The sequence below is a fragment of the Daucus carota genome, chromosome 5 (assembly GCF_001625215.2).
Source record: "Daucus carota subsp. sativus chromosome 5, DH1 v3.0, whole genome shotgun sequence".
Taxonomy (NCBI): Eukaryota; Viridiplantae; Streptophyta; class Magnoliopsida; order Apiales; family Apiaceae; genus Daucus; species Daucus carota.
In genome coordinates this window covers 2,473,557-2,497,028 of record NC_030385.2, presented here as the reverse complement: position 1 = coordinate 2,497,028, position 23,472 = coordinate 2,473,557, and the positions used below count along the sequence as shown (strand labels likewise).

Here is a 23,472-nt window from a genome sequence, read left to right as displayed (position 1 = left end):
TTATTAGTTAGTTTATTTTATTAACTTTTATTTTTCTAATGATGATGAAATCTTGTAAATAAAAAAGACTACGTCAAATAAAATGAGTTAAATACTAGTAAAATTTGATGCTTCGTATGTTAGTGTGCGCATGACACATGCCGAACAAATCATATCATAAAATTCATGAGAAAACCTAGAATAGAAAGTGATATTCACATGATAATGTAAATAATATATTTTCTTTTAAAATAAAATATCAGCTCGATGAGATGAATTTATTCTACAATTTTTGAATCAAAACTGAAAATTCAGCATATAATAATTAATTATATTATATTTTTAAAATCCATACTTTTCATTAGCTGTAGACCACCATGCACACTTCACAACAATAAAATTTCGTTTATAGGGAAGGGTTCTGATACAAACTTACAAATTTTTTTTGTTCAACACATATATAACTTGAGTTCAACATTGTTTAAGATATTTTTGTTGAACATCGATTAAAATTGTGTTGGAGAAGTATATAAACTAATTTTTCAATATAAGAACTAAGTCAAACATATTATATAACCAATATTTATCTTTTTAGATCCTACTCAAACCCCAGAGGTATAGTTTAATCAATTTTATAAATATATTCAACACAATGATAATTAATGTTCTACACCTAATGTTGAACCCCGGTTACAAATGTGTTGAATGCGCGATTTATCTATGCGTTATTCTTAAAATTGCGATTTTTTAAAATAATTTTCAACATAAATACTTTTTATAACTAAGGATTAATCGGGAGAATAAAAATTTTTTTTATAAAAAATTCGTAAATTTGTAATTAAAAAAAAAATTTATTTGATCATATCCCTAAATATATAATGTTCAATTATTTAAATAGGATATTTTATTCACCTCAGAATACATTTCCTGGCGAGTAATTAATAATTAATAATTAACAAAAATTAACAAATATATCCTAAAATTTGGATATCTTCTAACATTTCATCCGGTGACCCGGGAAGGCGTTTGTTTTACTTCATTTACCTGTCTTCGCCAGCCTCTCCGGCCCGAGTTGAATCACTTTTGACTCGCCCCCCGCAAAACTCGTCATATCTAAATCTCAATTACACACACACAATCTCTCTCTCTCTCTCTCTCTCCCAACTAGATCCTAGCTCCAAATATATAGCCACATCTCATCTCTCTCCTCTTCATACACATGGATCGGATAAGAAACGGCAGTCCGGCGCACTCCAGACAGTGGAGCGGAGGCTCAAGCAGCACCGGATCACTGTCTCCGGCGAGATCGCCGGCGCATCCTCAGTCTCGCCTCTCTCCGGCCGCCGGAATGTCAAGCATCAAGCGCACGCAGAATTTCGCAGCTAAAGCAGCTGCGCAGCGATTGGCGCAGGTCATGGCTTCGCAAACGACGGATGATGATGAGGAAGAGGATGATCTAGGGTTCCGCTTCGGCGCGCCTTCATTTTCTAGTAGCAATTTGAAGCCTAGTAATAGTAGTAATGGAAATAGTGCATCTGGTTTTTCGCTTGCTAAGCCGAATCGAGCTCCCTCGCCTGCGGTATTGTTTCTTCAATCTTTTAAATTTATCTTTTGTTTCGAATCGATAATTGTTGTAAGTGATACATTGTGATCTAATTTTGTAATAATCGTCGTATATGATGCCATTATAACCGTGTATCTTCTAATTACTTATGTATCAGTAGAAATGATGCCATTATATTTGTATAACTTTTTACTTGTGTATATTCTGAAACTGACTGGTCATCATATTGTCCAATTGCTAAGAGCATCTCCAAGGGGCTCTCTAAATGAGCTCTTAACTTCAAATTTAAAGAGCAAGTCGAGAATTAGAGCTCCAATGGGCTCCTTGAAGCTCTTTAAAAATTTAAGAGCTCATCATCTCTCCTCTCTTTTAAAGAGCATGTAGGAGCTCTTAACATTTTTTTTCATGAATATAATATTACTTTCCCTCCAACTTTACCACCAACATTTCTCTCTTTTTACTTTTCTCTCTCATTTATATGAATAAAATATGAATAATTAAGGAGCAAGTATAAAGAGGAGCATTGGAGATGAATTTTTTTCAATGTCTTAACTCACTAGGAGTCAAATATTATATTATATTTTGATTTTAAAGAGTGATTTAAGAGCCCCATTGGAGATGCTCTAAGTTGTACTACTTCTAGTGTAACAATAACATGTGCTATTTTCATTTTAAAAAACTTTAATTTATTAGAGGGTCCTTTGTTATTGTGTGAAATTACCAACAAACTTTTAATGTGAAATATATACATGCTATAATCTCTCTCTCTCTCTCTTTCTGTGTGTGTGTGTGTGTGATTGATATTGAAAATTTTCTTAGATGTTCAGTACTAATTCTGCATTCTCTTTTGTAGTTAGGTCGGAACTTTATGGATCATGCCCCTTCTGTTCGTTCAACTTCAACTGGAAGACCAGCATCTGTTCGCTCAGCACAGGTTGTGAAACCGAGTAGAACTTCTATAAGAACCCCCGTTGCTGTTCCGCCGATAGATCCACCTAGTAATAGACTGCGGGATAATAGGTGATGAGTTTGCATACCATTCATTGCTTTTAATTTTTTTGGATATCATGATATTTATTTGAGCATTTATCCTACATGTTTGTGCTTATAAGTTTTTATATGAACTTTTAGTTTAAACTTTTAAAAAGACAATAAAAATTGGGTTTTGATTTATGTTATCAAGGGGTCTTGTACTAAATTCATCCATGTTTGTAATTGATAACACACGATGACTGGAACAACCTTACTTTTGCTAGCTTGTTTATTATATACTTAAAATTATTAAAAAGAAAAAAGCTAAACGCTACAAAGTTCTTGGTATTATCCTTATCTATCTATGTTATATCATACATGGACTACCTAAATTACCAGTGAAATTGTGTCATGGAACTTTTGTATATTTCTTAATATCTTACTATGTGCCACCGAATTGCAGTGCTTTATACCTTCACCTATTATTAGAATATTAAACTAAGAGAACTAGAGAAGCTGGTTCTTATTTTCCTTCCCATCTACCCGGAGTTGCTGAATATTTTTTTTGCCATAAGTCGCCATGTTTTGTTTGTGATTCCCATTTACCAAAATATCCCACTAAGGCTATGGCCCACCCAGATTATATAAGTGCTATGTTATAACCAATATAGTGAGGACTAGAAAACTCTACAATCGGGAAAGTGAACACATCGAGCCTTACAAGCTCTATTTTTATTTAGTTATCCATATAGACATCAAGATTTCTCCCACTATCTTTATGTATTATGTACATGCAAGGATGGTGATATAGACATATAGTGGAATATGTAAGAAAATGATCTATTCTTTTGGTTGCACCACCTAGGTATGAATGGTGTTAAGTCTGTCAGTAAGAGTTGTTAGTTAGTTTTGTACAAATTTTGGTTTTTCCACATATCAAAGGTGTCACCGTCTAATATAATGTGTGCGGCAAGTTAGTTAAGTATTTAGATTCACTAATGTTGGACATGCTGTAGGTTTACAGCAGATCGAGGACAGGTAGAATTGAAAGATACAGGAAATCAGCGAGAAGCTTCTGCCCTTCGTGACGAGGTGAGATCTCTCTTACATCAGTTTTATGTCCTATTATTTTATAAGCTGCGAATGGATGAATTTGTTTATAGGACAATTAATTTCTAAAAGCTTGCCAGTGTTGGTGCTGAGAAGCTAGTACTTGGTGAAAAGAAAAAATATTAGACTTGATTATTTTTGCGGCTCCCAGGAATTCTTGAGTAAATTATTAGTTAAGAAAGGATCAAAAAAATTTGTGCAGCAACTGATTTAATGTGAGGATCTCACATCTTTATTATTGAAACAGTTAATCCTTCTTGCTCTAGTTTATCGTGTTAATATTCTTTGCAGTTTGTCTCCTGCTTTTCGTAGCTCCCTAAGTCAAAAGATTAGCAGTCAGTGTGTAGTGTTTCAAAGATGATCGAAAAGATGAATCTTACACAAAAGGAGATCAGTTCTAGTTTTAATCTGAAATGAGTACCTATGTGGGTAGCCCCTCTTTCAATTTTGAAATTAATGTTCTCATAGAAAGTACATATTATAAGAGATTTTTTTATCAGTTTAGTGCTCATCTGGTTCGCATAGGAATTGACTTCTCATCGGAAGTCGTACTTCCCCAGTGTTTAATTTTTCGTGGAAAATTCCTGGCAAGTAGAGAAATATGTTCCGTTCACATGGAATGATGGAATTGTAAGCTACCAGTGGTGGATGGGTTAGCCATTTCCTAATTTTCACTTCCCAGGAGGTTCCAGTTCCCCTGTTAAGAGTCAACTAAACAATTTTTATTTGAATTTTCACTTCTGAGAGTAGATAGAAGTCTCTAGGTACTTGTATATTAACCGAACAAGCACTTATAATTTCATTCTCCACTATTGACTTATAAATGTTGATATAAGTTATTCCACCATGGTACAAACAATATGTAAATTTCGTAACTAATCCTTTCTAATTCATTTTTTTTACATTATCTTTTTTTCGTGGCTTGTCCCTTTATGTTTAATATTAAGCTGGTCAGAGCACGGTTGGATAGCTCAGTGGTTAAGAACTTATCCTCTGTCGTCCCAGGTCCTGGGTTCGACCCTGGCTCACCCCGAGAATGTATTAGAACAGATACTCACTTGTAAGGCTATAAGCCATATTTTTCAAATATTAAGCTGGTCATAGATACGATAAAATTAGATTCCTCAAAAAAATTTATATGTGAGCCAGACACTTTACTTTATTCAATGCAACTAATTATATTAATTCTACATAGATGATGGAGTCCTCTTAACATACCGCGAGTCGTGGCTTATATATGAACTAGTTGAGAAGCCGCGCGTTGCGGCGGTCCATAAAAATTATATTAATGATTCAATATTAATATTTGTAGAATAAAATAATTTTATGACTGTCTATAAAAAGTATATTAATGTTTCAAAGTTAATATTTGTAGGATAAAATAAATTTATTTCATAAAAATCTTGATGTGGTACCAATACTAATATATAAAATTGCAAAATTAGACTATAATTTATGGTGAAAAAATAAAAATAAATTTATACACGTAATTAACAATTTAAAGTATGACGAATCTTAATTTTATTTGTTTTTTTTAAAGTAATCATGTTCCTATATTGTCACCTTCCTCCAATTTTTTTGGATTGATTGTGCACAAAAACATCTAACTTAAATATAACTAACTTCTTAAAAGTTGCTTGAACGGAGCAAACAGATAATGCATGAATAATTTTTTCATGTATACAAAGTAAATAATATAAAAATTAACAACAACAAACATGTCCGATGAACAAAACAAATATTATAAAAGAATAACCAACAAACATACATCACTAATAGTTAATTTATTGACATCAACCATCAATATCATGTCAAGACTATATTCTTTTCCCATGTTTGGATTTGTCGACTCCAATATAACGGTTTATAACGACATTTGCTTGCAATAACCTTTACTGTATAAACAACCTTCACTTATCGTTGCAGAAGAACGACACCTCCGAGTTAGAAATCGAGCAAAAGAAAGGTATTTCTAAGTTTTGATATTTTTCATCCAAAAATTTCAAAAAAATAGAACGGAGCGATGTGAGAAACGTAACCTACACGCCCCTCGCTTCATCTTTAAAAATTGAGTAAGAGAAATATCAGGTAGGTTTGTGGTATTGAGAGAGGAGGTTGTGTTTAGATTGATCCAAAACCCTACGATCTATACGGGTATTTATAGGTGCAGAGAGACTTGTTTGCTACTCTTTCCCATAATTAAATAATCTGAACAAAATCAGATTAAAATTTTCAAGCTACTATATTCCATAAATAATCTGTCTTTCCCATAATTAAATAATCTGAAACAAAATCAGATTAAAACTTTCAAGCTACTATATTCCATAAATAATCTGAAACAAAATCAGATTCTGAAACTTGCTTCTAATATACCCGAAACTAAAAAAGGTAGTTCTAATAACAAAATCAGATTAAAACTTTCAAGCTAATATATTCCATAAATAATCTGAAACAAAATCAGATTCTGAAACTTGCTTCTAATATACCTGAAACTAAAAAAGGTAGTTCTAATTTTTGATATTTTTCATCCAAAAATTTCAGAAAATTAGAAAAATAGAACGAAGCGATATGAGAGCCGCCACCTACACGCCCCTCGCTTCTCCTTTATATAAGTATATTGATTTAATTCATATATCTCACTAAGATTATTAATGGATAACCAAATGTCTATAAATAACTAATTCCTATGCTAAAAATGGAATACCATTACAATACATTGTCATGTCATGTATATTGCATGATACTTTGAGCTATTAGAATTTAGAATGCTAGACAGAAACCTTTTTACATTAATGAAGTTGTCCTTGTTTATTGCAGCTTGATATGCTTCAAGAAGAAAACGAGATTGTTATAGATAAGGTGACCCTCTATCTTCCCTTAGAAGGAAATTGATTATATAAGAAAGTAGAAACTAAACTGTTAGTATGTGTGGATATTATGTTTAACTATTTGAGCTACAGCTTCGCCGTGCAGAACAAAAACGCGAAGAAGCAGAAGCCAGGGCGAGGGAGCTAGAGAAGCAGGTAAAGAAATTGAGTTACCTATTATTATAAAATTTTAATTGTCTAGGAATCTCGAGCTCGATAACTGTTGCAGATTCTTTTTTATGTCCCAAGTAGATTTTATTTCACAATATAAACAAGTAATTATTTCCTATAATGAGCTCTCAGGTTGAAATGATTCGTACAATTTATATTTTGTCAAGTTTCTTGATTATTCCTGACAAACATGATGGGACACAATGAGTCGATAAAGCTATAAGCTTTTAACTGGGTATTTAGTGAAGTTAGGTTTCATAACAGAACTGTTTTCTGTAATTACTTCTAAATGTCTTACCAGGGCAGTTTAATATATGTTGTTCTATTGCCTAACAATATATTTTTTCTGTTACTATATATTATTGATGTAAATTTGTAAATTAAATTTGACTCTCCTCCCACCAAATTTACATTTTTTCGATTGCCTTATTTGTTTCTCAGTAGTTTTGTTAATAGCCGATCCCATCTGGGTACATGTTTCTTTTTAATGTATGCTTACCTCTTTTTCATCATCTGCATTGAAATTCGCAGGTTGCTTCACTTGGCGAAGGGGTATCTTTGGAAGCCAAGTTATTGAGCAGGTAAACCTAATTATACTACTTCTCTTATGCCTCATTTGTATGCTTACATATTGGTCTGACATAGAAATATATTGCCTGCAGGAAAGAAGCAGCTTTACGACAAAGGGAGGTGAGTTTAACATTTGAAAGAAGATGTGTTGTGGACATAGATCTTTGTAATGATACATAATTTCAAATTGTGGAATCAAGTCACTTGAGTTAATTGCATTGAATATGTATGTGCATTGCTGAATATGTCTGACAGAATGATGAGTTACTGATTGTTTATTATTGTTAAATTCATTCATTTACAACAGGCTGCTCTTAAAGCTGCAAAACAGACAAAAGATGGAAGAGAAGATGAAATTGCTGCCCTTCGTGCAGAAATTGAGGTAGCATATGCCAATTTTGGGACAGTATTACCTTGGTTTTTATTTTAATAACTATGCGAAGCAAATGGAATCTTATTCTAGTATTGTTAACTCAACATGTTTGAATCAGAATGTAAAAGATGAGACTGCAAATACTGTAGAACAGCTAAGGGAAGCTGAATCTGAAGCAAAGGCCCTGCGAACAATGACGCAAAGAATGATATTGACACACGAAGAGATGGTAGTCCTTTGAAGTCATAGTTAATTCTTGACCAATTGGTTGGCTTATTCAATACTAATTCTACCTTCTTTTTGTCTATTCTTTTTTTCTTGTGTGGTGGTCATGGGTTGTATGTCTAAATCTAGGAGGAGGTTGTCCTAAAGAGATGCTGGCTTTCTCGCTACTGGGGTCTAGCTTTGAATTATGGTAAATTTCTTCCTGAAGCTCGACTATGTGGAGATTATATTATGTGATTAGTCCATTTATCTAGTTCTGCTGAAGCTATTAGATACATGCAGAGTTAAATAAATCTCCTAATGTTCTTTGGTTCACAGTTCACACCAATTTTCACGAAGCTTTGTTATTAAAATCAATTAAGCGGGGCTGGGTCTGGCTTGATTGGCCAAATATTGAGGTTATGCAATTTGTATGGATTTGAAGTTTAGGATGTCAATATATTTAGGAAGTGTTTCAAGAATGTAAAAAAGATAGCACACAGCTGGCAGGTTCTAAGATTTGATCAATGTAATGCTAGTAATTCTAAATTGTAGGATGCGTTTCTGTTGTTTTCCTAGTTTTAGATGTGTAGATATGCTGATATGCTCTTGCTTGAGTTGTTTTTTTGTGATTTTCTCGATGTCATCTGTGCGGTCTTCCTTTACAGGCATCTGTGCAGATATTGCTGTTTCTAAGCATGAACATTGGTCATCTTTTGCGCCTCTTCCCTTTGAAGTTATTATATCTGCTGGACAAAAAGCAAAGGAAGAGTCTTGGGATGGTGTGTCCCTTTTACTTGCATTGTATTATAGACTCTGCTCGCTTGAATCTATATAGTTTGACCGGGTAAGGATGTAATGTGAAGCAGGTGGCAGTGATTCAGAGAGGACCAACCTTGTTCGTGATTTCAGTGATTTATCTGGCGAAGGAAATATTGAGAGCATGCTTTCTGTTGAAATGGGCCTCAGAGAATTAGCTTCTTTGAAGGTTTGTATTTTGCCTTCTGCATTATCGATATCTTTAGTATATCTCTAGAATTTATTTTATCTGCAATATGAACAATGAAAATGTGATGTCACTATATAACTGGAGATAGATAGTGACTCTTCATATAAACTTTCAGACTTACTGAAATTCTGTTCTTACATTGATATAACATTATTTGGGTTTTCAATATTTGGCGACTTGGTGTTGATCCTAAATCTCACAAATTAACTCCACTACTTGTATAATCACCAACTCCACTGACTTTTGGAGATCACCAGAGCTAGAACATTCTGCAGAAATTTGATATTTAAGAGGTATTTGGTTTCAAATTTTGAGTCCTTAATGGGGAGTACTCAGACATCATAGTAGTAAGAGCGTTTAACACAGAGTGAAATATTTTGGAATTTCTTAGGTAGGTAGTAATATTTTTAGGGGTAGATTCTACGGGTAACTACTATTATATGGTAATTAAGTACAAGTAAATATGATTGGTCCACATGTAAAACACACTACTGTGATCTAAATTCTAAAACTATCCTGAACTAAATTGCACACATTTGATAGGTTCGACACAAGCACAATATGATTGGTCCACATGTAAAACACACTACTGTGATCTAAATCTAAAACTATTCTGAACTAAACTGCACACATTTGATAGGTTCGACACAAGCACAAAATGATATACACACATTCCTATGATTTATTTTCTTGGTTTTTTGATTTATAATTTTATCACGTGCTCCAAAGAAATTGTATATTTCGTTTTTTGTGTGTATTTTGTATGTTAGATAATTTTTTTGTATTCTCTAATTTTTCTTGTCTTGTTCTTTTTCATATCTGTAATTTCTTGTGTTCGGTGATCTTTATTATATGTCCTTCAATTATTTTTTGTGCTCACTTTTTTTGCATATTGTGTGTTCTATAATTATATATTCTATATTTTTTAAGTCTGATTGTGTGTTTTTTGCATATTTTGTGTTCTGGGTTTCTTGTGTTCTTTAGGTTTGCATATTCTCTATTTGTTGTACACCACACTTTTTCTTTGCGTTCTTTGAAGTTGTATAATATAACTTGTATTTTGTTAGAAATAATGTTTTAGAAATGTAAAAATTATAGAACATAAAAATAGTATAGAATTAACAAATAATTAAATATAAGAACACTAAACACATGATAAAATTACAAAACAACCAAAAAAAATAGAAAATGGAAAAGTGTATCTTCAATTTTTTAAACTGTATAGATGTGATTGTGTGTGAATATGTAAAATATGTAATGTATATAATGTATTTGTTAGTGTGCCGAATGCCGATTACCTTGTACATAAGCATGAACATCTATTTCCTTTAATTTAGTGGTTAAGGTTTAATTACACGGTTATTCAATTGGAAAATTGATCCTACCTCAACAAATCTATAATATTATTATTATAAACGAACAGGGGCATAAATCGTTGGCAGTCCTTTTTTCCTACAAGAGTGTGTGGTTTCATATGTTGTATGAGTGAAATATATCACATAGAGAAGAGAAGCTTTTGAATGTCACTGTAAATTACCAAGTGTAAGAATTTTTTATTCCTTTGCATTGCCGAATATTTATTTGTTAAACATTTAACATTTTTTCTACTGATTTTGTGTATTATGCAATAATATTGGTAGGTTGAGGATGCTGTTGTGCTGGCATTGGCTCAACACCGACGTCCAAATTTGATTCGGCAGTCTTCTGGTATGGCCATTATCATTAGTAAATGTTATTAATATTTATTAACAACTTGTAGTAATCTGATTCCTGGAAACTACGACAGCAAAGGTCCTAATTGATCGAATTAGAATACTGAAAAGAAAGGTTATTATATTAATTTGTATATTTGTAAATATAATAAAATTTCTTCCAAACCATCATCATTTTGCTTCTCAAGTTCACCTGTCATCACTATCATATTCTTGGCAATGTAGTTTAACTCATTTGAGCCTGGTAGATTCTTTTAGTCTCAGTTAGTATCTTCAAATTGTCGTATTTCCTCTGCACCTGTATGAAGTCTAGTTGCATATTTGCAAAATTAATCTCTGGCCGAGTCTTTTATTTCGAACAATCATGGATACTTTGTGTCGTTTGCATGGAATACTAGGACTTGTATGCGTTGATATATTCAGGGTGGAGCCACTTATGGGCGAGAATAAGCACACGCGTGCCCTGAACTTTTTCCAGCAAGTAGTATACTAGTAAAAGTCAGTGTCATAATTTTAATAGACATCAATTATGTTAAAAGTAATACTATCTTTCATTCAAATGTTGCAGTTTAGATAAAAGAAAAAAGAAAAAGAAATCATTTTAAGCATTTCTAGTTTTTATTTTTTCCAAGTGTCTCTGCTTGTTCTCCTTTACATGCCTTGATATATAAAAAGAGGACCTATTTTATTTACATTTTCAATATTTGTAGACACTGATAAGTGGCAAGTAAAAAAAATTAGTGCAACAAATAGATACCATATCAAACAATATAATGACTATAGAAAATATTTTAGTGACTTTTACATGTAAATAAGGTCATCAAATCATACTTAATTACATATAGATACACAACATTTTGACTTAGTGCCGAATGGTATTACAGCTTCTTTGAAATGCTTTTACTATATATGATTCTATGAGTTCATGGTTTAGCTAGTGCACCCTCATCGTCAAATCTGGCTCCGCCACTGGATATAGGCGTAATTAATCCTGTGTTTGTTGTTGTACAGATTTAAAATCGCCTAGCGATCCCAAGTTTACAGAGGCTTATGGTAAGAGCATGTCAATATCCCGTCCTTGTACATCATTATGGCTTGTATACTTTGTTATAACCATTACTTTTTAAATTTTAAAACACTAATATTTGAGAACACTAATATGGCTTGTACATATCATATTCATGTTATATTAGTCTTATTAAAAAACTATTGGATCCCTTTTTAGATCTGAAAACACTAATAAACATGGTAACCTATTTTCTCCTCTTATTATAGATTATACAGCAGCATCAATTGAAAATTACAGCATGCTCTTCTCTTCCTATCTTTATCGGTCTCTGACAAAATTGTTTTATAAAGTTAAATTATCTATCATAAATTGTTAAATTCTGATAATATGGAGAAACAATCACTTGATCAACAGTGAGTATCCATAGTCCAAGTACACTGTAGTCATGTTTAGCTTTTACCATGTCCACTTTGATATCACAAGATAATAAGATTTTGGTTTACCACCCTTCTGTTGAAGGTAAATCAGTATTATTTACTATACTTTGTTTTGTCTATGATTGCAGAGTTGAGTAAAGAAGAGACGGAAGATGTTCTATTTAAAGAGGTTTGTTCATTTCTACACAGGCTTCTTATATCCCTTGTCCCCACAGATTTTAATTATATGTTATTTTTTCAATTATAGCTTGTTTTACTTTTATATTAGAATTTTATTGGACTTCTGTTTTCCCTTAAAACGAGCTTATACGTTAAAATTATATACAATATTATAATTTATAAGTTACTTATAAGGTAAGTCAAACAGCACGTATTTTCCTTGGTTTAGAATGGATGTAATAATTTACTTGAGCGCGTTAATTGGATCAGTCCTGGCTTAAACCTTGCCAATATTTAAATTGTTACAATAAAATTTGAAAAGTTCAATTAGGTGAAAATTCGTGAATATGTAATTCTGTTAATATTTTATAGACAATTGACTTTATTTTGCATGCAAAGAAAGAATTCATGTGTGGTATGCTTTGTATATAATGTGTACATGAAAAAGAATTACATACAATTTTTATGTCTTTTTTTTTGTTTTAAGAACACTCTTAGTGATTAGAGCAAGTCCAAGAGTGCCCTAAAACAATGTCCTAAATTAGAATTTAAGACATTTTATACAAATGAATGCTCCAACAATGTCCTAGTGGTGCCTTAAAACACTAGAACATCTACCAAGTGCCTCATTTTTAAGGCATCACTAGGCATGCCTTATTTCACTTCTATCAATAAAAAATTTCTTCCCCTCCCTCTTTACACATATCTTCTCTCTCATCTTTTCCCTTCCCTCCAATTTTAATTCAAATATAATATTATATTAGTGATAAGGCACAATTACGAGGCATATTGTTGGAGGTAAAATACACAAGGCATGTCTTAAATCACTAGGACACTATATTTTATTCTATTTATAAGGCATCTAGTAGGACATTGTTGGAATTGCTCTTACGCAGTATGTATTTTTTGCATATTTGTATTTTATGAATAATGGATATTCTCAATGGTGTCATTGACATTGTACCTACAGTATTGACTTTTGCCAATGGTGCTACTGCCTTCTGCTTCATACATGTGGTACACTTGTACTCGCAACTTTGTATTTTTACCCCTTCGTTGCTCAAACATTAGTGAAACGTTAAAACATTACAAAAGACTGTGATAGTATGTTGCTACTATCAATAATAGCCCAAGAATTGTTTCTCAATGTAATAAAAAGGCAGAAAACATTAGTTTAAAAGGGATATGGAGGTCATTTAAGCATATGTTTTAGTATTTACTGACTTTTGAATAATGGAAGGGTACTGTGAAACAATATTACAAGTACAAGTAGTAAAAAGGCAACGGCACCAATGACAAAAGTCAATAATATATGATACTAATTTATTACAATTATGTTTGTTATGTGTTTGCTTCATATCTCTGTATCTCTTTGGACTATAAATCTTTTCTTCAAGTTATATATGTTCTGTACTTTTTTTTGTGTGTCCTTTTGTATGGGATGATTCATGCAGACAACCGCAAAGCCTACAAGTCTCGTGGGCTGATTATAAATTGGGCATAACTTATAATCTAACAAATATATAATTTAGTAATATATATCAACTTTCGAATAAGACCTCTTTTATGCTTATTATATTTGTGAATAGAATTAATGTTGTGTTATTTTGAATCAGGCATATATTAATAATAGTAATGCTTAACTGAAGTAGATATTAACTGTTATAGCCTATAGGAATGCGACCAACTTTTGAGAAGATCCATCTTACGCTTATTATATATAGGATATAATTCTTACTGGTAGAATCTCAATAAATAAAAAGACGAGATGGAAAAGGTATCCTGTGCAGAGGTGCTGCTGCAAGATAACCTGGTATATATATTTTTAAACGCGAGGAGGATGGTCATGCTTAAAGTGAGTTAAATATTGTCTAATTCTTTTCTGTTTTCTTTGATGAATTCACGTACACACCAATATACCTTTTGAGAGGCTTGATCCCTTAAAGTCTGGGTTACTTGGTAACCAATTGGAAAGGGGTAACCATTAGGCTAAAGCCTTTGGTAAAATCATTTCTACCACATCCTAAATAAGGTTGATATTAGCTGGTGGACCTTTGGTTAAACCACATACTTTAAAAGCTACTTGGTAAATTGTGTTGTTGATTGCTAATTGTAGACTTTCTTTAAGAAGTCGAGGTCCAGTATTTTCATAATATTTATTGCCTCATAATATTTATTGCCTCAGGCTTGGCTTACATATTTCTGGAGAAGGGCTAAAGTTCATGGCGTAGAAGAGGATATTGCAGAAGACCGACTTCAGTTCTGGATAAGCCGTAGCGGGCAGTCACCAACATCACATGATGCTGTTGATGGTAAGCTTTTTTTTTTCCCTCAAGGTTAAATGCATTGTTATATAAAAGGAAAAGAAATGTGTTAGGACTAATGGATGGTTGCACTGTGATAATTTTCCACTTTGCATGACATCAAAGCAAACCAAAATTCATTAGTATATCCCACTCAGAATTAGAGTTTAGAGAGAGAGATGTACTATCTTGTTGCTTGTTTTCATGAATCTTGTGAATTTTTTGGGAATATGTTGAAAAAAATATGAATCCATCTTGAACATTTTGGAGATGGTGCAAAAAGTATTTAAAAGGTTAAAATATGGCGTGGATGGTACAATACAAAGTTTGGGCAATGAAATACTATATTATATAGGTATGAACGTACTAGTTAACGACCACCTAACACACTCCACTGCATCTACAGGGTCATAACTCATAAGACCTTCACATTCCTTGTCTATATAATATAACTCTGCTAACAAAACCAGCGACTCTCTATCCAACAAATCGGCATGAAACTAGATGACAAGTTCCAGGTGCTAGTACAGACAGTCATTACACTTTGTTTTTCTGTTACATTTATCTAGACTTATAGGAAGAAATGTGGAATGGTTGAGATCTTCAAACAACTAGATTCTAGGACAGTTTCATGTTGTTTATTATTTGATTTCATGTCGTTTATTATTTGACATGATTGTAGTATGTGCACTGAATTTTAAGAGCAGTCCTGCAGATATTGCTAATGTGAATTTTCCTACTGTGTTTATAAATGATAGTCGTAATTACTTTTACAAGTCTTTTGTCCTGAAGTAATGCATTGTCACAGTTGAAAGAGGTTTGACAGAGCTAAGGAAGTTGAGCATAGAACAGCAACTCTGGGAAGCATCTCGAAGGGAATTTGACCAGCAGGCTTCGTTGAATGGCAACTCTAAAGTTCCCCTAGAGCCAGAAGAGTCTTCTTTGTGATAGATTTTGTTTTAATTGTTTCTTTCTTTTGTTCTTTCGTTTTGCTGATTTGTAAAAGTTTTACCAGCCTTTTCTTACCATTTTCAGGAAAAGTAATTAAGTTAAAACTTATACGAACAACACTGTCTATGCCTCGGTTTTTATGATAACTCTACTTATAGTTTTATATGCAAAATGTACTACGTATTGGGATATTGGAGGCACTATAAAGCGTCAACACTTATTGCTTGACGATTGAGTATTCCGCGATGGCCATTGCATAAATTGTGTTTTATTCCTGCTGTTCTGTATTACTTGTTCGAAGTGTAAAAGGAAAAAAGGTGACAAAACATGTAATATTTGATTTATTTATTAAATTTACCCTGAGAAGATGGAGCAAGTGTTAAAACCGCAGCATACAATATCACTAAAATGGAGAAAAAAAAGAATGTAACTGATTTTACATAACATCAAGGATTTTAGAAAAAAACATAAAAAGTTACAGGAAGGATTTAAACAGAATTTTTCTGGTAGATCTCAAGTTCTTAAAAAGGAGAGCACTCGAAAGCTGACTACGTTGACAAGAAGAGTATATATAGGAAACGTAACATTTTCCATTTAATCATAACTAAAAAGTAAGCATGTTCCAGCTCATAATTATGATACTTTAGTTTATCCGGTGTAATTAAAACTAACAGAGTGAGCACGATTGGATAGCCCAGCGGTGGGTTTATCCTCTGTTGACCCGGGACACCCGGGTTCGACTCTGGCTCACCCCGAGAATTATTAGAACAGATACTAAGTTGTAAGGCATATAAGCCTGCATTGTCAAAAAAAAAAACTAACAGAGTGAAACCAATCTAGTTACTTGAGTCTCCACCTCGTAAGAAAAACTCAACTTTTTTTTAGGGAGATGTATATGTTGTTAAAGCTGAAAATATTAATAAGAATCATTAGATCTAATACCACATAATATTTAATATACATTCAAAATTTAAAATTCGAATATCTCAATGATATATTAAATTTAGTTATTAATTTAGAGGCCGTGCGAAAATTCAAACTAGGGGTCATGATTTATATTTTAATATTAATTATTTAACTCAAACAATTTATTAAAATAAAATAAATTTTATATAAACCGAAGCATACTCAAAAATTTGAAATTCACTAAAGATACACTTTTCTTGCATAATTTGAAAAAATTTCTTCCAGTATGTATAATTACCTACTTTTTTGTTAAATTTTAAAACCTTTATTTTTGGGTCATGTGCAGTCGCTCAACCCGCACATTATTAAATTTATACAATTAGTGTATATAGCCTCTACCCTCTAGTATATCTACAAGGCTGCGGAATTGAATTAACAAAAATAAAAATCTTTATCAAGAAAATGAAATTCAACCATTCCACCCTGACTAATAAGCGAAAATTATAACTCCATTTATGTACTTATAAACTAAAAGAAAATGTTATCCAATTATATATCAAAAGTTTGATCTCAGAATTTTGGAGTCTCCATTTGCACCCTCTCTGACCACTAAGAGCAAGTCCAATTCTAGATGCTATATATCTATTGCTATTGCTATAATATAGCATCAAAAAGTGTTTTTTGGTGCTAAAATAAAACTTGCACTCCAATGCTAAGTTCTATAACTTGTTTCAAATTTAACCAACTCATTAAATTTTACCTAACTTTTATATAGAACCAACTCTTTAACTTTTACCTAACTCATTAACTCATTAAATAGTTTCCAATTTCTATTTATTGATGATGTGGCAACATGGATGGATCCATCCTTGGTTTCAAATATAGAACCAAGGATGCATCTATGCATGGATGCATCCAAATATGGCACCCCTTTGGAATTGAGTTTTTTTACTTTTGATGCTATAATATAGCAATAGAACCAAGTATAGCATTGCATTGGAGTTGCTCTAACGTTTGAATCAAAGTCACTTGAGTATTAGGTCTTGCTAATCAAGTTCTTTTAACAAAATGATACCATAAATAAACAAAGTAAACTACTCTTTACCAATGCAAAGTATAGTCAGAGTCAGCTTTTCTCCTTTTTTCAGAAAAAATTAAAGCTTTTAACAAAAAGTTCATGATGCTTTAAAATTGTTTAATAAGAAACACATGCCAGTAATAATAATAACTTGATGGAAATGGACAAGAAGATAGAGATAAAATAGAAGGCGAAGAAGATATAAACACAAACACTATACGACGAATAGATGGAATGTATATTCCTTTGATTGACTGTTTTTTAATTTAATTTTTTATGTTCCGTCAATTTCCACTTGGGCCCTTTATAACAGCTAGTCAATTTCCACTTGGGCCCTTTATAACGGCTAGTGCACACAGCATGATTACATTTCACAAGTGGCCCTCATATATATTCAGTAAAAAAGAAAAAGGGTCTGCAATAGGATCCCGAAGTAATTTTTAAATTAATTTCGAATATATATTTTCTTAAATAGATGTATTTAATTAATTTTTGCCGATTAAGTATTTGAGAATGAATTCGTGAACAGCTAACGTTAGAGCTTGTCTGGTTTAACTCAGGGCTTAGCTGCTGAAAATTGTATATTTGTGAGTCAAAATCTAATTTGAGGTATTTTCTTAAATATTTAATTTTTTAGAATTTTTTCATAAAATTATTTATAATTTTTTCATAAAATTATTTATAATTTTTTTGTTTTCATTATCATACTTTTGATAATTCATTAATAATTATCAAAATCTATTTCTAACCCCCAAATTATGTTATAAGTCAAAATTTTAAACTCAAGCATACCCGGGAAGCTGTAAATTCTGCTTCTTATGCCCTTGCTTAAGAGTTATGGATCACTCTTAACCTTTTTATTGGCTTCATGGTTGGACTTGGGCCTAACTTTATCCGGCTAGTGTAGAAAAGTGGACTACATTTTTAGTCTGTCCCTATCAGTGCCAGTTGATGATTATTTTAATTTTCAAACAATATTTATATTTACAGTACTAAAGGTGAAATGCTGTTTTGTTAATCAGAGATCAGAAGATGGTGGGGATGGGGGGACCTTTGTTTTTGAAAGAAGCTATGATGGGCTTATTGAATGTGTGTAAAACTAAGTGAAAATTGGTGGCAGTTGATAATGGTGGGGGTGGTGGAGGACTAATTATTATACTAAAAGCTTTTTTCACAAAGGTCAAAAAGAATAGGAGTGTGCTCAGATTAGTACATCAACAATATGTTGTACAAGAAATGGCATGCATAGGTGTTGAGATTTAAAGATATGGTTGTGCAACTAAAGATTGCAATTTTTGAACTCCCATTCAATTTTTATTTGTTATTACTGTTCTTGCACAGTGCAAACTGAGCATCTTTTTTAAAAATAGAGTATACCTTTTTTGGATGTTGATATAAGGGGGCCATGCACAGTTTGATTGATTTGTATTCGTTTTTCATATTTATCTATTAACTTATATTTTTTTTTTTTTTGAAACTATTAACTTATATTTTTATAAAATGGCCGGATGAGGATTACAAATTATTTGAGACATACATAGCTGATTTAAATATTTGATCCGAGACTCATAAAATAAAATTTTAACTATTTTTTGGAGGTCACCCCGGATCTAATTCTGTTAGAAAAAGCTTCATATGCCACAATTTTAGTAAGTAATGTCCAAATTGATAATATTACTATTTATTAGCGCGGAATAATTTAGTGTTTTGATTTTTTTTTTTAAAAACACTAGTTAGTGTTATGTGTAAGCTTGAAAATCACTGGAAACGTAACACGATCTGCATTTTAGGAGTAAAATGTCATATGAAATAGCGTTTATGAATCAAAACGCTAAATTTTGTAACATTAAGATGAGAAAGATAATAAATATTACACGGTTTAATATTTTGGACTGCAAAGTGATAAACAGAAACTGATATTTAGGTTTGAAAACTGTGATAATGATGGCCAGCACTTGTTCTACTTCTATCAGGTTTTCCTGACCACTTATGCAAAGTCATTAGGTTAAAGCTGTATAATTTTAGTTAAAAGGTGTGGTATTACAACAATGATCACCTTCAAAATGTGTTCTGGTGAATGGAAAGGAAGCTAAAAAAGTCACTTTCTGTAGAAAAATACTCCTGCTCATGCCAAAAACATCAAAAGGGTGAATTGTATGTGTTGGTTTTTCACTTTGTATTTATTTTATTGGGAACCCAAATGTGACCCAAAAGCAACAGAATTGTAATGTCATGTGTCTCTGTACAAAAATACAAGAAAAGCAGCAGCAGCAGATGATGATGAAGAGTATTCCATACTTCTCAGCTCTCTCTTTTCACTTTCATCAACCCAACCCCACACTCAACTGAGTCAGCCCATGTACCCCCAAAAATGAATAAACCAACCCATTCATACCCCCATCTCCTCACCATTTCAGGCCCAAAAAAACACAACAACAAACAAAATATAATCATTATATTAACAAATAAAGTAAAAGGAAAAGAAATTACTCCACCTTTGTTTCATATACAGTTTTCATGTTAGAAATTCTTTTTTACAAAGAAAAAAATAAATAGTCAAAATTTGAATGCATAAGAACAATTTTAAAAATAATATTTTTTTTATACAATTAAAGCTCCTAAATATGAGTTTTAAAAGAGGGTGTTTGACTTTCTTATTTTTTAGAAATAAGACTAAAAGAATAAGAAAACATTATTTTTTTTTGAAAATAAGCACTTACCTTTTTATAATTACTTATTTGACTTTCAACAAGTAAAAGCAACTTATAAAAAAACCAAGGGAGCAGAAGAACAAGCTAACTAGCTAAGCTAAGCATGCTGTTTGCTTAGTGCACCCCACTGATACTCCATGCTTACATGCTCTCCACTGAAACAACAACTTATTCCAGCACTCTCACTCCAGGCCTTTTCTTCATTCAACAAAATTTCTCATCTTCTCCAGCATGCCAATGATTCATCCACTGTTCATTCTTCTTGTGTTTCTTTCTTCTTCTGTAAAAACTGAGTGTTCATTGTCTGATGCTGACAAGATCACACAGTTGCCAGGCCAACCTCAAGTGGGCTTTCAGCAATTCTCAGGCTATGTTACTGTAGATAATAACAAGAAAGAAAGAGCTCTTTTTTACTACTTTGTTGAAGCAGAGATTGATCCTGCTTCCAAGCCTTTGGTTCTTTGGTTAAATGGAGGTATAATATTTTCACCATCTTCAATGCAAATTTTCCATCATAATGTGTAGTTTACATTGAAAATTTTAAGACAACACCTCAAGATTTTAAGAGGTTACGAGTAACATGGTATCAGAGCTCGGTTCAGGGAGAGGTCTCGGGTTTGAGTCCTCCCACCCCCATTAAATTCTGTCATATATACCCACATTTTGACTTCTTACATTTTTGGTAGGGCCTGGTTGTTCTTCTCTGGGTGTTGGAGCATTTTCTGAGAATGGACCTTTTAGACCAAATGGTGATATCTTGGTTAAGAATGATTACAGCTGGAATTCAGGTACAATCATCATCATTGTTCCAAGTTTTAAAGCATAGCTTTCTCAAGTTAATTACTGATAATGTGCTTAATGTTTCCTATATGTTAGAGGCAAATGTGCTGTACTTAGAGACTCCAGCAGGGGTCGGGTTTTCGTATTCAACTGATTCATCTACAACCACAATGAATGATGAGATAACAGGTTTAAATCATACATTTGCATTCCTTGTGAATTTTTGTTTCACTTTTTTTTTTTTCCTCAAGAACTGTTCTTCTCAAGTTGAGTTGGAAAGTTAGAAAAGGAAACATAATCAAACATATCCTTGTTTCTAAGAATCTTGAAAGAGGATATGCATTTATCCAAAGACCCAACTTTGAATAGCCTTTAATTAATCACATAATGATGAAAGATTCCTCCTTTTTAAGTGCTAGAGTTCAAGAATTTAGTTTTGTTAAGTATACAGATTAGAAGGCTAAGAAAAGCTACATTACCTTAAAGTTATGCCTTTTCTAAAGCATTCTTCGACTTTCGTTATTTAAAGCCAGGGATAATCTTGTGTTTCTGAAACGCTGGTTCTTGAAGTTTCCTCAGTACAGGCAGAGAGAGTTGTTTATAACAGGAGAAAGCTATGCAGGTATGTAATTTTCTTATGCCTATAAAGAATTTATTTTTTTTTGATTTAATTCTGTTTGTTGATCATCTCGACCTTTCTTTGAATACCAGGTCACTATATTCCTCAGCTTGCACATCTCATGATTCAATCCAATAAAAAGCAAAAGATTTTCAATTTGAAAGGAATTGCGGTAATTCATTGGATATTTGTTTTTGAAAATTATGTGTTTTTTTGAGGTTTTGATATTGAGTGACTGATTACAGTTCCTTATCTGCATGAAATAATTACACCAGAGAAGTATTTTGAATTTGTTCTTCTCTTCTTTTTAAAGCTGGGTAATCCAGTTTTAGAATACGCGACAGACTTCAATTCAAGGGCTGAATTCTTCTGGTCTCATGGACTAATATCAGATTCAACATACAATATCTTTACATCTGTATGTAACTATTCTCGCTACGTGAGTGAATATTATAGAGATTCAGTTTCATCGTTGTGTTCGAGGGTGATGGGGGAAGTAACCAAAGAAACTAGTAGGTTTGTGGACAAATATGATGTTACACTTGATGTCTGCATTTCATCAGTGTTTGCTCAGTCTAAGGTTATTAGCCCTCAGGTAATCTATTTGTTGAAGTTATCATTTAACAATTATATTCAAGGCAGTTGATGTGATCATAATGCTCTTCAAACAAATTTGTTTTTTTTTTTAATTTTATTTTGTTGCAGCAAGTCAGTAGGAGAATTGATGTATGCTTGGAAGACGAAACTGTTAATTATTTAAACCGGAAAGATGTCCAGAAGGCACTTCATGCTCGGCTTGTTGGAGTGCGTAAATGGGATGTTTGCAGTAGGTAAGCCTTGCAGTTTACATGTAAAGTTAGTATACAGTCATACAGAACTTAAATCATGATTCATGAAACCTGCATTGAGTCATTGTATAAACTACAATCATAAGATTTAGATGATTCGAATCCCTTGCTGCATGTTCCAAATCTAAGTATTTTTTTATTCTTCTTTCTCTTTTTCACAATAGCATTCTTGATTATGAGGTGCTCAACATTGAGATACCTACAATCTCACTAGTTGGATCACTCGTCGAGGAAGGAATTCCTGTTCTGGTTTACAGGTACACAGATTTTCCGATTTATCATTTCCTAAACATTAATTAAATCCAGTAAACGCTTCATTGCTAACTAATAAATACAGTGGAGATCAGGATTCTGTCATTCCATTGACTGGAAGCCGAACCTTGGTTTGTGGGCTGGCTAAACGATTAGGACTCAACACAACTGTACCTTACAGAGTTTGGTTCCAAGGGCAGCAGGTATGCACTCAATATATTACCACTTGATGCCTGCAATAAGCTAATAACATTTAGTTCATACGCTCCTACTACTCGATTATCAAGTGTCTGTGATTATAAAAGTAAACGCTCTTTAAATTATATTCTGGTTTGTGAAGGTTGGTGGATGGACTCAAGTGTATGGCAACATTCTATCATTTGCGACCATAAGAGGAGCTTCTCATGAAGTTCCTTTTTCACAGCCAGAGCGATCTCTGGTTCTATTTAAAGCGTTTCTCAAAGGCAGACCTTTACCAGAAATGTTCTCATGATACCCATAAGAGAGTAAATAGATTGAGATTTATTGTTGTAAGTAATCAGTCTTGTGCTTCCCATATTCGTTATGGTGTTTCCCTTGTCGAAGATTCAAAATCTTTGTACAAAGACTCGAAAAGTTCCAAGTGATCATTCTTCAAAACTGAAAGGACAACTCATACCCTCTTTACTTTTGTTAATTATCATTGTTATTTCTTAAGTTTTTCGTGTGTGTGTTGCCATTAGAGCCGAATGCTTTGAGATGAGAGTCTTTTGCGAACATGAATACATAGACTTGAAGGTAATTTTTGATTAGCTTGTATTAGTATTGGCTGCAACAGGACCCTCAAAATGATAGGATTTTAGCTAGTGATTATAAACCCTCAAAATCTTAAGATGAAATATGAATACG

The 23,472-nt window shown here is 32.6% G+C and overlaps 2 protein-coding genes across 4 annotated transcripts; both read left to right on the top strand.

Moving 5' to 3' along the window:
- Window positions 1–965: 965 nt before the first annotated feature.
- On the top strand, window positions 966–15,628 carry LOC108223591 (coiled-coil domain-containing protein SCD2). 3 transcript variants are annotated; one of them, XM_017397912.2, is made up of 17 exons: window positions 966–1,558; window positions 2,397–2,563; window positions 3,532–3,607; window positions 6,443–6,484; window positions 6,586–6,648; window positions 7,195–7,244; window positions 7,326–7,353; window positions 7,541–7,615; window positions 7,725–7,835; window positions 7,961–8,021; window positions 8,479–8,592; window positions 8,680–8,798; window positions 10,460–10,526; window positions 11,543–11,584; window positions 12,106–12,146; window positions 14,322–14,448; window positions 15,248–15,628. In XM_017397912.2, the coding sequence occupies exons 1-17, from the start codon at window positions 1,199–1,201 to the stop codon at window positions 15,385–15,387; spliced, it is 1,683 nt and encodes a 560-aa protein (XP_017253401.1). In that variant the 5' UTR covers window positions 966–1,198; the 3' UTR covers window positions 15,388–15,628. The 3 variants fall into 3 exon arrangements, with proteins under 3 accessions (XP_017253401.1, XP_017253400.1, XP_063949387.1); XM_017397911.2 differs by having other exon boundaries at window positions 1,051–1,558; window positions 8,677–8,798; XM_064093317.1 differs by having other exon boundaries at window positions 1,419–1,558; window positions 2,401–2,563; window positions 8,677–8,798.
- A 4,547-nt stretch (window positions 15,629–20,175) lies between these two features.
- On the top strand, window positions 20,176–23,280 carry LOC108220757 (serine carboxypeptidase-like 45). The gene is made up of 10 exons (XM_017394609.2): window positions 20,176–20,560; window positions 20,772–20,873; window positions 20,962–21,054; window positions 21,395–21,487; window positions 21,577–21,656; window positions 21,798–22,079; window positions 22,190–22,314; window positions 22,497–22,589; window positions 22,670–22,787; window positions 22,925–23,280. The coding sequence occupies exons 1-10, from the start codon at window positions 20,317–20,319 to the stop codon at window positions 23,075–23,077; spliced, it is 1,383 nt and encodes a 460-aa protein (XP_017250098.1). The 5' UTR covers window positions 20,176–20,316; the 3' UTR covers window positions 23,078–23,280.
- The last annotated feature ends 192 nt before the right edge of the window (window positions 23,281–23,472 follow it).